This window comes from Lithobates pipiens, unplaced genomic scaffold (assembly GCF_037356315.1).
Source record: "Lithobates pipiens isolate NorthernLeopardFrog02 unplaced genomic scaffold, aLitPip1_a1.2 Scaffold_16, whole genome shotgun sequence".
Classification (NCBI taxonomy): domain Eukaryota; kingdom Metazoa; phylum Chordata; class Amphibia; order Anura; family Ranidae; genus Lithobates; species Lithobates pipiens.
In genome coordinates, this window is record NW_027507748.1 from 141,009,833 (window position 1) to 141,024,523 (window position 14,691).

Here is a 14,691-nt window from a genome sequence, read left to right on the forward strand (position 1 = left end):
AAACATACAAAGTTTTCTTTAAATAGATTTAGGTAGGTGGTTAACTGTCAAGTAATATCCACATGAATAGCAGGACCCAAGCTTTCCTCAACAGAACTTGGGTCTAAGGAAAATATCCATTACTATTCCATTTCTTTAAGGCTTGCTAAATCCTTATGGTTGGCAAGTGTGCATTTCTTACACACTGTGCTGGGGCACTTTTTTTGAGATCTTTGGAATGCCACACATCTTTGAGCACAGTGACTGGAGGACTTTTTTTTTTTTTTTTTTAAATCTTAAAGAATCTCACGTTACAGACATTTATTCACGTATACAAAAAATAAATAAAATGGTTTGACGACATTCGTTTATTATACTGTGGTTTTGTAGAGCCCTACTTTTGATTGAGAATGTATTTTATGGGCTTACCATAAAGTGAATATATATTGGTTTCATAATTTTTTTTTTTTAAGCCCTGCACATAATGAAAATAGAGTTTTTGCTCAATAAAACAAATAAATAGAAAATCTGCTTTTATTAATAGCATATCAATTATAAAACGATCTTCTGAATTGAATGAATTAAAATAATATACATATAATAACTTAGAACAGGTAATGAAAAAGTAGACTACCAATGACACTCTTCTTTAAACAGATTTTCCCTGGAAACCAAGGGCAATCTCCAGCAGCATCTGTCCCAGCTTCTCCTGAGTACCACCAGGCATGAACTCTGCTGATAACTCTCTAAAAGTGCTGCAAACTCTTCGCTGCTTGATGTGTTGTCTGTGAATAGCATGTTTCCAACTATACCGTGCCTTTCCGTATAAAACTACCAGGGATCTTCTTGGTAAACATATGGCTACTTCCACTTCAGAGCAAGGAACTAGAGCAGTCTGTGTTCCACTATGTGGTGCAGAATCCTGAAGGGCACACTGTGCATTATTCAGATGACTGCTGTATTTACCATTTAAATTAAGGCTTTCAGTTGGCTCACCACTTAGGTTTGCAGAAGAGAAGAGCTGCAGTATATCTGTGGAAGAGTTTGTCATAGTAAGCACTGTATCCGAAAGAAGATTCAGACTAACCAGTCTTTCACCCCACAGCCAAGAGTCATCATAGTGAGAGTCAATTGCAGATCCTCTGTCAGAGTTATAATCTAGATTGCACTGTTCTACAGGCAGAAACCCTTCTAGCACAAGGTGTGTCTTCATGCGTTCCCATAGAACTTTGCTGAAGTTAGGAAGACCAGTGAAACTGCCAACCTTTATCTTCTGTTTCTTAAAGTTCACCTTTGGACCAAAATCCTGCATAATGATAAAAAGGTAAATAAAAGACCGCAAATACAATTTTGCAATATTTCTCAAAAATCTCCAGATTAACCACTTCCGGCACTTCGCTCCTACATTTTTTGTAGAAATTTACTCAGAACCCCCAAACATTGTTTTATTTTTTATTTTTTTAGCAGAGACCCCAGGGAAAAAATAGCAGTCGTTGCAACTTTTTATGTCACACAGTATTTACACAGCGATTTTTCAAACACGTTTACAAAAAAAGAAAAAACACAATTTCATGAATAAAAGAAAAAAAAAAGCAAGCAGTAAAGTTAGCCCAATTGTTTTGTATAATCTGAAAGATGATGTTATGCTGAGTAAATAGATACCTAACATGTCACACTTTTAAATTGACCACGCTTGTGGAATGGCGCAAAAATGTTGGTACTTAAACCTAACATGTCACACTTTTAAATTGACCACGCTTGTGGAATGGCGCAAAAATGTTGGTACTTAAAAATCTCCATAGACTCTTTAAAATGTTTTACAGGTTACCTGTTTAGAGTAACTGAGGAGTTCATGGGCTGGAATTGTTCTTGCTCTCACTCTAAGGCCGCGTACACACGGGCGGATTGTCTGCCCAACTAAGTTCGTCAGACAATCCGACAGACAGTCCGTCCAAAATTTGAATGAACGGACTTGACCACACACGATGAACAGACAGTCCGCTGAAAGCTTGCGCGATGACGTGTACAGCACGTACGACGGGACTAGAAAAACGACGTCCTATACACTGCAATGCAACCTTCGGCCGTGTAAATCCTTTCTGAGCATGCGCCATACTTAGTCCGTCCAACTTGCCTACTCACGAGCGGACTGTCCGCTGAAACCAAGTTTGGACAGACAAAACCAAGTTTGGACGGACAAAACCAAGTTTGGACGGACAAAACCAAGTTTGGATGGACAAAATTATGGAAATTCCGTAAGACTTTGTTCGTCAGACAGTCCGCTGAAAAAGTCCGCTGAAGCCCACACACGAGCGGATTGTCCGCTGAAACACGGTTCAGCGGACAATCCTCTCGTGTGTACGCGGCCTAAATGTTCGCTTCTGTGCACGAGCACAGGGGCGCTTTAAATTTTTTATTTTTTTTGTCTTTATTTATTTCACTTTTATGCTTTCTCTTAAAAAAATAAAAATACATTTTGATCACTTTTATTCCTATTACAAGGGATGTAAACATCCCTTGTAATAGGAATAGTGCATGACCCCGCATCTCTCCATAAAGAGGACCTGTCACACACCATTCCTAATACAAGGGATGTTTACATTCCTTGTAATAGGAATAAAAGTGATCAAAAAAAAAAAAATGTTTAAAACACCCCTGTCCCCAGTGGCTCGCGTTCAGAAGCGAATGCACATGTAAGTTCCGCCCACATATGTAAATGCCGTTCAAACCACACATGTGAGGTAACGCCACGTGTGTTACAGTACATGCAACAATTCTAGCATTAGACCTTCTCTGTAAAACCTAAACTGGTAACCTGTAAAAATTTTCAAAGCGTCACCTGTGGATATTTTTCCCCAAAAAAATAAAAAATGGATTGTGCAAATACCGTGCAAGATAAAAAAAAAGTTGCAATGACCGCCATTTTATTCCCTAGGGTGTCTGCTAAAAAAACATATATAATGTTTGGGGGTTCTGAATAATTTTCTAGCAAAAAAATGATGATTAGGGGAGAAGTGCCAGAATAGGCCCAGTATTGATCTGGTTAAAGTGGTACTAAAGTCTTCCCCCCTTTAAAAATATTAAACATGTTATACTTACCACTCCTGTGAAGTGGTTTAGCACAGAGCAACTCCAATCCTCTTCTTCTGGAGCTCTTGGCCCCTCCCTCCGGTTGAGTGCCCCCACAGCAAGAAGCTTGCTATGGGGGCACCCGAGCTGCAGCTCTATGTGTCCATCCAGACACAGAGCCGTCCCCTCATTCTCTAACTGACTTTGATTGACTGCAGTGGGAACCAATGGCTTCACTGCTGTGTCTCAACCAATCAGAAGGGAAAGTCAGACAGCCAAAGCACTTGTGGACATCTCTGGATCGAGATGGACCTCAGGAAACTATTAGGGGGGCTGCTGCACGCTGAAGGCATTTTATCTTAATGTATAGAACGCTTTAAGGTAAAAAAAAAAAGCTTCTGACTTTACAACTACTTTAAGCTTATATGCTAGTAGATTATAATACTTGCAGTTTTGCTCAATATTTTCAGATTGTAGGTTTGCCATTTGTCTGACCCATTCATTTATAGAGTTGGTTTGTAAGAATAGTTCCTTATGAATGGTTAACTATGAATCAACCACTTCTATTTTTTTGGTATATACGTACTTGTTTTCTGCGACCAGACTGTGAAAGTCTCCAATCATCCAGGTCCATGGTGTGTACCATCTCTCTTTCCTCATCTTCTGTTACAAAATCTTCTATTAAACACACTCCTGGGTACGAAAACCACCAGCCAGCCGAGTCAGTGTTTTCTACTCCAAGAGCTATGCCTTTTTTTGGGATGTAGGTAAAGGACTTTGTCTGCAAAATAATATAAAAAAATAAACATTTTACTGCAGCTATACGCAGCATCAAATGTAATTAAAATTGAACTCCACCCTTACACAAAATGTACACGCTCCTCTTCTGCACTAAAATTACTTACTCTAAAATCACTACACACTATGAGCTTCACTATGTTCATTCAAACATGTAACAAGTCAGATATAGCAGCAAAGTTCTGGAGCCGTACACTATGAGGGAAAAAACAAAACAAAAAAATAAGTTGCCCAGCTCTAATGCGTTTTGCCCCCTAATGGGGCTTAAAGCGGAGGTCCACCCTAAAGTGGACCTTCCGCTCATCGGAACCCTCCCCCCCTCCGGCGCCACAATTGGCACCTTTCAGGGGGGAGGGGGGTGCAGATACCTGTACAGTACAGGTATTCTGCACCCACTTCCGGGATAGCTCTCTGCGGAAAGGGGCGTAGATTACGGCCCTTTCCGCAAGTGCCCCGCTGCCTGCTGGGAAACACAGATCCCAGAGGCAGCGGGGACCGTCCTTATTGCGCAGCGCGACTCGCGCATGCGCAGTTGGGAACCGGGAAATTAAGCCGAAAGGCTCCATTTCCTGATTCCCATACCCAAGATGGCGGCGGCAGCACCCGACAGACGATCTAGAGAACTATTTTAAAAGTCAGCAGCTGCAGTATTTGTAGCTGCTGGCTTTTAAAAAAAAAAACGCGGAGTCCCGGCGGACTCCCGCTTTAATTGTAGATAAAACAGGAGAGGAGGAAAAGATTACACACTATATATATATATATATATATATATATATATATATATATATATATATATATAACTCTCCATGTTGATTATCATTTAGTGCCTAAAAAAGTATTCTAACCTCTCACTGATACCATTCCAATCATTGTCAAACATTCCATTAGACCCATGTATCTTCCCCCACATTACAACCAACATGTTTATTACAAATATTTAAAACAAAACAAAAATCCTGAATCTATTTGCAATAGAAACTTTGAAGATTAAGGCCCCTTGCACAGCGATGGATCGATTGGTTCTGCCTGTCAGTTTTTCAGGAGGACCCAATTGGACCAACCATTGTTCTCTATGGAGCAGCGGATGCAAGCGGACTGATGACACCCACCTACATCCAATTTGATACTGTCCGATCAATCCAATGGGTGGATGGGGAACTGCATGACAGTCGCATGGAAATAGACAAGTGGTTTGTTTCCAACCAACCGCCCCATAGAGAACAGCGGCCTGTGTATGCAAGAGTCAGTGGGGTGAGGAGACCCTCCCACTGGCACACAGCGGGATGAGGAGACTCTTACATTGTTGACAGTGGGAGAGGAATCACCTTACACTAACAGAGCATGGGAGAAAGAGCAAATTACAATGGTGGACAATGGGAAAAGAACTGCCTTACAGTGGCGGAAGGGCCACGTTACTCTGGTGGCAAGTAGTAGAAGGACCACGTTACTCTGGTGGCAAGTAGTAGAGGAGCCACGTTACTCTGGTGGCAAGTAGTAGAGGAGCCACGTTACTCTGGTGGCAAGTAGTAGAGGAGCCACGTTACTCTGGTGGCAAGTAGTAGAGGAGCCACGTTACTCTGGTGGCAAGTAGTAGAGGAGCCACGTTACTCTGGTGGCAAGTAGTAGAAGGGCCACGTTACTCTGGTGGCAAGTAGTAGAAGGGCCACGTTACTCTGGTGGCAAGTAGTAGAAGGGCCACGTTACTCTGGTGGCAAGTAGTAGAAGGGCCACGTTACTCTGGTGGCAAGTAGTAGAAGGGCCACGTTACTCTGGTGGCAAGTAGTAGAAGGGCCACGTTACTCTGGTGGCAAGTAGTAGAAGGGCCACGTTACTCTGGTGGCAAGTAGTAGAAGGGCCACGTTACTCTGGTGGTAAGTAGGACCACATTACATTGGTGACAAGTAGTAGAAGAACCACGTTATTCTGGCGGTAAGTAGGGATGAGCTCAGGCGTGTTCACATGGAACACGTGCAGAGCCCACCAGGAAGTCTGCGCAGCGCTGTGCTGTGCTAATCACATGCAGTGAGACATTGCCGGTGTTGTGCCATATAGTGTCTAGCCATCATATAGCATCCACCCCGTACTGCGCATGTGCAGTACGGGGCGGACGAAGCTTAGGAAAATCTCCAAAGTTGAACGGCGCCTGCGCCGTGAGTGGAGGTGGTGGCCCCACCATCCAAGCGGACATAGGGTTGTGAATATTAGAGGGCCGGTCGCCATGCTTCGGGCTCGGCTCTTTTATATTCTTATTCTATGTCCACTTGGATAGTGGGGATGGAACCTGGACTCACGGCGCAGGCGCTGTTCATCCTCTGCAATTTTCGGAATCTGTGTACTGCGCATGCGCAGTACACAGCGAACACTATCGGATGGGGGACCTTATTTGACAAGGCAACGGATCTCTTCAGCCACGCATCGGGGCCATGTCTCACTGCCTGTGATCAGCGTATCGCTGTGCCGACTTCGTGGCGGGCTCTGCACGTGTTCCATGTGAACACGCCTGAGCTCAGCCTTAGTGGTAAGTAGTAGAAGGACCACATTATATTGGTGGTAAGTAGTAGAAGGACATTACATATGTAAGGGATATGGGGGGGAAATTCTGCTTGCAGTCATGACAGAGAGCGCCCTCTAGTGTAAACATTGTAAACCTACAGCACATTAAGCCTAGCACAAGTTTCCAAGTACAGTGCTGATAATTGTGTCTCCTTCCCATCCCCATACACAGAGCACCCAGGTCCTACCAGAAACCAGCCACACGCTGAGCAATGTAATGACATCAGGTAAATACCTGGGGTGACTCCTTGAGCAGCTCCCGGCCTGCGGCCTCGCACAGCAGGCAGGATCGGATCCCTTTACACCCACAGCCAGACACATCACCACCGCCAGCCATGGGCAGCTAACACAGGACGGCGACACTTCCGGGAGAAAGGGGCCACAGGAAGTGACGACAAGCTGGCGGGAGCTGCGATGTTGATAGTGCAAGTGAAGTTGTGCGAATAGTGCAGAGATCGCAGACAGTACGGAGGACACAGAGGAGGCTTATCGCAGGTTGTACATTGGAGAACCCGGTATGTATGACCACCCCCATAGAACATTCATTCTATCATTCTGGTAAAACACGTGTGCCATCATCACATAGACTGATCAGACATACTAATCGGGGACATGGAAGGATGCACGATTGTATCTCTGTATGATGATATGGAACTAAAAGGAAAAAAAAAAGGTTTGATAGATCTACTGACTTGTCTTATATTGTGTTTATATTTGCAATCCCCATTGTTGTGTCCTGTAGTGATCAGCGACTCTTATATGTATATAATATTCATAACTATCACACACTGTATAATATTTTTCACATATTTAAGCTTTACATGTATCCAAAGTACTACACAAGAGATGATCAATGTGTCACCACTGATGATGTCTGGTATACTGATTGCTGCTAGGTGTACCCCAAGGGTACTTCTCCTGGACTTGGTGGGGGTTGTAATAAGTTCACACTAGCATCTTTTTTTTAGTAGAAGAAAATACATTATTGTGTATAAATCGGATATCAGTTTGAAGTAGTGAAAGCCATAATGATCAACTGGAATGGAATAAAATGGGGATGTACTAAACTGCATATTGGGATTATTGGCTGCTATGCTCAGAACTCTCACTAGGTGGCAGTGTACTTTTTACACACATATATGGTAATGACTGCAGTGTTTGATACTATGTTGCAGGAAGCAGTTGCCAATATTGAACTGTTCACATGCAGCTGTACAGTAATTATTTCTCTGCATGCGGATTAAATGATCATATACAATATCTATTGTATCAATAAATAATACGATATATAGTTTAGGGGGTCCTGCTAAATAATGTACACATACCAAGGGGGTATGTGTTATTATGGGACCTATGACGAGAATGGACCTATTTGAGTATAGCTGTATTATGGTGTCCCCACAGCCCCTGCAGTTGCAAACAAGGTTAAAGTAGAACTATAGGCAAAACCTCATTATTTTTTTTCAATTTTCGTTAGAGTAAGGGACAGTTATAACTCCTGTCTATTTTTTCTTTCTCTTTTTTTCTTTTTCCCTGCCATCTGTGTCCCATTGCAGAGATTCCCCTTCACTCCCTGTGCCATAGCCAAACAGGAAGTGAGGGGGTATCCCTGCAAATTTAGGCGAGTTTCTTGGGGACCCCCAGGTCACCAGAACTGGTGTCTCCATTGGAAGATTTGCCCTCTGTAACTTTTCTGGGGACAACTCAAAATTTGGGATTTTCTTTACTTTCAATGATAGTGGTAAACAGGACAAATAGAGGGTGACTCTCCCTAATGGGGGCACAGACAGCCAAAAAAGTGTTGCCTTTTAGTCATATTTTCAAAGCTGCCATTGTGTATGCTTTTTTTCTTAAATCTGCTTTTGATAAAGAATTATTCAGTTTAACAGAAAATTCAAAGATACAGACTTAAAAATAAATAAATACAAAACCATCTCATTAAAGCGGAACTTCAGTAATTTTTTCATCTTTCCATTTATTACATTTTCTGCCCTTGTTTAAACTTTGGATAGTAAAACATTTTTTTTCCGCCATTAAATACCTTTATACAGTCCACTTCCTGTTTCTTGTCTGGTCATTCGCCTAGGCTTATGACATTATGCACAGCTCTTTGTCTCTCACATTTGTGAGAGTTTTCTAGGAAGGAGGGTGTGTCATAAGAGGGCCAATGATAGCTGCAGAGCTGGAGGTGTGTCTCTGTGTAAGTCCAGGAAGTGAACAGGCAGCAGCTTCAGCTGCCCACAGTTAAAGAGGAAGTAAACCCTGCAAAGGTAAAGCATAATGGGCTACTATGCATCGCATAATAGCCCATTATGTGTTACTTACCTGACACAGGAGCCAGCGAAGTCACCGCTGCCCCCTGTAGTATGGAGCATCCATCTTCTTCCGGGTATCGCTGCTCTGACCACTCACAGTGCCGGAGCAGCGATGACGTCACGCACAGCATGCGCACGGGAGCCGCCACTAACGGCATATCGCTGTTACCAGTGGCATGTTGCCAACGGTGATAGTGCGCCTGCACGCTGCAGACAGCTGTGACTGTCTTTTAGTAAATATCTCCTAAACCGTGTAGGTTTAGGAGATTTTTTGGACCTACAGGTAAGCCTTAATCAAGGCTTACCTGTAAGTCAAAGTGGTTTGTAAGGGTTTACAACCACTTAAAATTATTGCAGCCAGAGTCGGCAGAGGGAGATTTCTGCAGCATATTTGGCAAGTACAGAATCACAGTATATATAAAATAATATCCAAAGTGGTTGGAGAGAAGCTTCAGGATGGCAAAGATGTTTTTATTACAAATGATGTGAGCAGATTGCAGTTCTACTAAGTGCATAGGAAAGCAGCTGCTTTCTGGAAAAAAATGTTAAAAAAAAAGTGTGTGTGTGTGTATATATATATATATATATATATATATATATATATATATATATATATATATATATATATATAATTATAATGTACACACAGACCACATGATGATTACAGTGCAGCATGTAGTATATAAATGTCACATAAAGATATCAGAATTATACTTTTGACATAGAAAAAAAAAGACCATGATTGCTCAAGGCACGGGCACACTGGGAAACATACAGAACTGTATATCCCATAGTAATTCTCAGAGTATTACCAGGATCAACAGAGGTGAAACATATTGGAATTTCAATCAAGCTCTTTGTTCACATTTAACACCTGGCGTCTAGCGCCCCCCTATGGAGTATGGTTGTGTAATGGTGTCTCCACACCCTGCAGGTGCAGACAATGCTACGGCCTGCCGTTGTTTATGTTTACACCTACAGGCTCATGACTCCCTATGGAGTCACAATCATGTAAATTAATGTAACTGTATGCTAAACATGTTCTGAATCTAAGTGCATTTTCTGTTAACCCCTTCAAGGCAGGAGTGGTTTTCAGCCCATAGGCTTGTTCCACTATAGAAAAATCAAGCGCTTCCAAAGATACATTTTCATTTGATGTGTGCTACTGGACAGTGCACGTTAAAGCTGGCCATAGATGGGTAGAATTTTGAATGAAATATTTGGGGAAAGAATGTTCTAAAAAAGTTAATTTTGTCTTAATTATTAGAGGGGGTCAAATCGACATTGATTTTCATCTGCAGTAATGAGAAAATTCAAAGGACCACGGGGGGAATTTTTTTTTTCTCTCAAACATGTTTATAACAGTGTATATGATATTCATTTATTACAAAATAAAATGTTAAAAACCAACAAAGTACAATTTCCTAAGAATTTTAATACTAAATTCTAAATCCTCATAGGGTAAACCTAGACAAGTTCCTGGTACTGGGGTAGCCGTTAGGACAAAAAAAAACTTCATGATTTTTGACTAAGGCCTCATTCACACCCCCTGCAGAGATTTGCGTTTTTCTAGTGCAGAAAAATGCAGGTCTCTAAGGCTGCTTTCACACTGCAGCGGGAGCGGCGTCGGCGGTAAAGTGCCGCTATTTTTAGCGGCGCTTTACCGTCGTTTTAGCGGCGGTGTGCGGGCGCTAGCGGGGTGGTTTTAACCCCCGCTAGCGGCCGAAAAGGGGTTAAACCCGCCCGCAAAGCGCCGCTGCAGTGGCGCTTTGCCGGCGGTATTGCTGCGGTGTCCCATTGATTTCAATGGGTAGGAGCGGTTTAGGAGCGGTGAATACACCGCTCCTTCACCGCTGCAAAGATGCGGCTAGCAGGACTTTTTTCACCGTCCTGCCAGCGCATCGCTCCAGTGTGAAAGCCCTCAATATTTTCATTTTCGGTATCGGTTTTGGCACCAAAAAACCCATTCGGTGCACCCCTAGTCCCTATCCATGTACATTGCACACTCACGTCGGTCCCTACCCTCAAGGGGCCCACAATCCAAGGTCCCCATTCATATACTAGGGCCAATTTTGGACAGAAGTCAATTAACCTACCTGCATGTCTTTGGATTGTGGGAGGAAACCGGAGTACCTGGAGGAAACCCACGCAGGCACGCGGAGAACATGCAAACTCCAGGCAGGTAGTGTTGTGGTTGGGATTCGAATCAGCGACCCTTCTTACTGCTAGGTGAGAGTGCTAACCACTACACCACATGCGCAGCTTGCTGTACATTCGGTAGATAACTGAGCAGGCAGGTAAGTTTGTAACATTGCAGAAGAGGTGTAGCATGTCTCTTTGACAATAAAGCTGCTTGCTTGCAGTTTTTTTTTTTTAAAGGTAGGTTTAATTCCACTTTTAAGACCTTGTATTGAATAAGATCTGAAAGGAAAAACCCAGCATTTCGAAAGCTTGTTTTTTCAGTCTTCTGAGTTGGTTGATAAATGGGATCTCTTTTCTGTATAGGAAAACCTGGCAGGCAAGCACAATGACAAAATTAACAACAGACACCCTATTAAAGAAGGGTCTTCCAAAATCCAGCCATTTGAAGAATTTGAAGACACTCAAGTAAGTTGAGATCATAATGTGTGATTTAAAGTGTGTGTCAGGACAACAAAAAAAATCGAATTGTTTTAATACATCTCTGTAACGCATGCACATTTCCCATGTTTTTCCTTTTTAAAGATAGTGCAGGTACAGAAAATATCTAGGATGATGGGGGTTTTTTTTCTGTAAATTTGTTACTAAGAAAGCAGTTTGGTACAACAGTGCACAATACGTAATACAGTTAGCATACATACAGATAAGCAAACTAGGATTTCTTTGACATTTCAGTAGAAAGAATACATCAATCAGCCATAACTTTATGACCAGCCAGCTAATATTGAGCAAGTTGCCCTTTTTCTGCCAAAACAGCCTCGACCCATCAAGGCAGTAGTATCTGGCACCTAGCCATCAGTAGCAGATCCTTTACGAGGTGGGTCCTCCATGGATTGGACTTGTATTTTTTAGCACATCGCACAGATGCTCAATTGCATTGCGATCTGGGGAATTTGTAAGTCAAGTCAACACCACAAACTCGCTGTGTTCCTCAAACCGTTCTTGAACCAAGGAAGGCACATTATCCTGCTGGAAGAGGCCATTTCCATTAGGGAATATTGTTTCCATTAAGAGGTTTATTTGGTCACCAGCAATGTTTAGGTTGGTGGTACATGTCAAAATTACATCCGCATGAATGGTAGGACCCAAGTTTGTCCATCAGAACCTTGCCCAAAGCATCACACTGCCTCGGTTGGCTTTCCTCCTTCTCATACTGCATCCTGGTGCCATGTCTTCCACAGGTAACACACATGTGGATTGCTAGAAGCATGATGTAAATGAAAAAGTGACTCATCAGAGCAGGCCTCTTCTTCCATTGCACTGTGGTCCAGTTCTGATGGTTACCTGCCTATTGTAGGCACTTTTAGCTGTGGACACAAAACAGACAAAAAAACTGCGATGCCCCTTTTTCCTCTCCATGGAGGCAGTAGGAAGGATGGCATTGTTGCAGGGAGAGAAGGGAGGCCAGGATCACTAGTTGGTCTAAATGGTTTTGCTCTAATTGAACCTACCATTTTTGTTCAGGAGGGTTAATCCTTTCATTAGATGGTGTTGCGTCTCAGGTTCAAGCAAGTGCAAAAGATGTCTTGTGATGGTTGGTCTAAATAGTCTCGCTCTAATTGGATCCAAAATTTTATTGAGGAATGTTAACAGCCAAAGCCCAATAATACAACGTATAGTGCAATAAACAATGTTCTGCTACAGCCACACTTTCTCACAAATCCTCCAACTTGTAGTGATGGCTCCCAGTTTCTCTTTGCTCCTTCTGGATTCATGCAGAATAATGACAAAGAAAAGGAAGAGCCGCTCTCTCTTACAGTCTGATATACAGCCTGCTCCACCTGGAAGAAGACACCCCAATGCTTTTCACTCCATGCAGCGCTTACCTATGGGTCGATAGTGAGAGTATGGAGTTAAGCTTTAATAGGGACTCTGATGTTCCCGCACTCTTTAAGTTTTTATGTATTGTACATATAGAAAAATTGGCTAATGTTCCACATCTGATGCTGCCCCCCCCCCTTTTTTATATATATATATATATATATATATATATATATATATATATATATATATATATATATATATATTCTAATCTGCACTAAGGAAAATAAAAAGGCAAGCTAATTGGTTGCCATGAACCACCATGCAATCGGCTTTCTTGTTAAACACTCATGTATGAGATCAGTGGTGTTGGAAAAAGTCCTGGTAACACAGTTATTGCCTACCACCAGTGAATTTTTATGATGGGGATCTAAGAGAGAATTGTACCATTAGTGTTTTTGTAATTTGACTTGGCATATCCTGACAGCCCTGATAATATAGAGGTCACTCTATGCTCAATAAACTACGTCCCGAAGGTCCATTTTGGTGCCTGTGCCTAGGTTTTAAAATAACAATTTAAAGAGCTATTCATAAATTGTGCTTTTGTTGATACATTTTCATATATAGCTTTGTTGACGATGTAGATGCATATGGAATCCTCTTTAATTTCTAAATTTGATTTAATTTAATTTTGGCATTTAATTTTTTTCAGCTTGTCTAAAATGCATCTGGAGACAAAAGATGTTGATCCACATCTTTTTTCACAAATGATAAATCTCGAAGAACTGGACATCTCCAAGAACAGTCTATCTGAAATCCCACAAAAGATCAGCCTTCCTAAACTAAGGGTGCTAAATTTTATTGACAATCAGGTTGAGGATGTAACCAGTCTGCATCAGTTTCCTAATCTGGAGGAAGTCCTGTATGAAGAAAACCTATATCTTACTGTAAGTGAACTGCTGCCTTTGCAGTAAAGCTAGGCCTATCAACACGATAAACCACTGCCAGGGGTGATTGCAATGGTCGGCTTCTATGCAAAAGCAAACAAAAACTTTGGCTGGAGTTGAGTTTCAGTTTAATTACTTAGTCTGGTTTGAAATTACATGTTCACTTAAAGACAGCCATACACTGTTCGAATCTCTGCCTGAACCATGTATGGGCAGGCTGAATCTACCCAAGTTGATCGATCAACTTGGGTGCAACCAACCTGCCAAATTTTTCGTATGATTATTACTAGTGGCTGTTACAGCTGCTAGCAATAATCACTGTGTTCTCCCTGTGAGAGGGGCTTTTCCCGGAATCCGCATACAGATGAGGACTTCTGATATTACTCGCATGATTCGCATTATTATTATTATTATTATTCAGGATTTATATAGCACCGACAGTTTACGCAGCTCTTTACAACTTGAAGGTAGACAGTACAAATATAATACACTTTAATACAGTAGGAATCAGAGGGCCCTGCTCATCAGAGCATATTTATTTTGGATCTGTAACACTGATTTTTTATTTTTTTTTGCCTTAATGCATTCCCTGCATTTAAGGCAAAAACACCCCACTAATTATTCCCTTCACTCCCTCCTCAAATGCTGTGAGGGGTGCGGGGCCAAGCCGAATGTCTGTGGACACGGGCAGTGAGGCTTGGAAGCCAGCCCGTAGGTGTGCCACCATAGTAAGTGGCTTGTTATGGAGAAACAGAGAAAAGGAGGTACCTGGAGTGTTGACCAGGGGCCCCAAAAGAGTAGGTTTGTGGCTGCTCTATGCAAAACCATAGCACAAAGCAGGTAAGTATAAAAAGTTTTTTGTTTAACCTTAAAAAAAAAATATAGGCTTTACAATCACTTCAGTTGAAGCTAGAAGATCAACCTATAGATCCATTCATATTTTCAGAAGGAGGCTAGCAGTAGTAATGTTCATTTTTATAAGGCCGTACAGTCTGAAGAGCCTGCATAATCTCCTGGGACCCGCTGCCACCATGTACTTTAGCCCATTGAGAGGAATTAGAAGATGCGGC

General features: G+C 42.1%; 2 protein-coding genes across 2 annotated transcripts; one reads left to right on the forward strand and one right to left on the reverse strand.

Moving 5' to 3' along the window:
• Nucleotides 1-183: 183 nt before the first annotated feature.
• LOC143982103 (alpha-ketoglutarate-dependent dioxygenase alkB homolog 4-like) lies at nucleotides 184-6,778 on the reverse strand. Its single transcript, XM_077480528.1, has 3 exons — nucleotides 6,635-6,778; nucleotides 3,635-3,829; nucleotides 184-1,285 (listed from the first exon to the last, which is right to left on the reverse strand). Exons 1-3 carry the CDS (start codon nucleotides 6,734-6,736, stop codon nucleotides 629-631), a joined length of 954 nt encoding a protein of 317 aa, XP_077336654.1. The 5' UTR covers nucleotides 6,737-6,778; the 3' UTR covers nucleotides 184-628.
• On the forward strand, nucleotides 6,771-13,839 carry LOC143982105 (leucine-rich repeat and WD repeat-containing protein 1-like). Its single transcript, XM_077480532.1, has 3 exons — nucleotides 6,771-6,914; nucleotides 11,220-11,321; nucleotides 13,387-13,839. The coding sequence occupies exons 2-3, from the start codon at nucleotides 11,242-11,244 to the stop codon at nucleotides 13,646-13,648; spliced, it is 342 nt and encodes a 113-aa protein (XP_077336658.1). The 5' UTR covers nucleotides 6,771-6,914; nucleotides 11,220-11,241; the 3' UTR covers nucleotides 13,649-13,839.
• Nucleotides 13,840-14,691: the final 852 nt, after the last annotated feature.

Coding starts and splice junctions, on each gene's coding strand:
- LOC143982103 (XM_077480528.1), bottom strand. CDS start 6,736: ATGGCTGGCGGTGGTGATGTGTCTGGCTGTGGGTGTAAAGGGATCCGA. Junction 3,830..6,634: donor TGCTCAAGGAGTCACCCCAG/GTATTTACCTGA, acceptor ATTATTTTGCAG/ACAAAGTCCTTTACCTACAT. Junction 1,286..3,634: donor AGTCTGGTCGCAGAAAACAA/GTACGTATATAC, acceptor ATCATTATGCAG/GATTTTGGTCCAAAGGTGAA.
- LOC143982105 (XM_077480532.1), top strand. CDS start 11,242: ATGACAAAATTAACAACAGACACCCTATTAAAGAAGGGTCTTCCAAAA. Junction 11,322..13,386: donor AAGAATTTGAAGACACTCAA/GTAAGTTGAGAT, acceptor AATTTTTTTCAG/CTTGTCTAAAATGCATCTGG.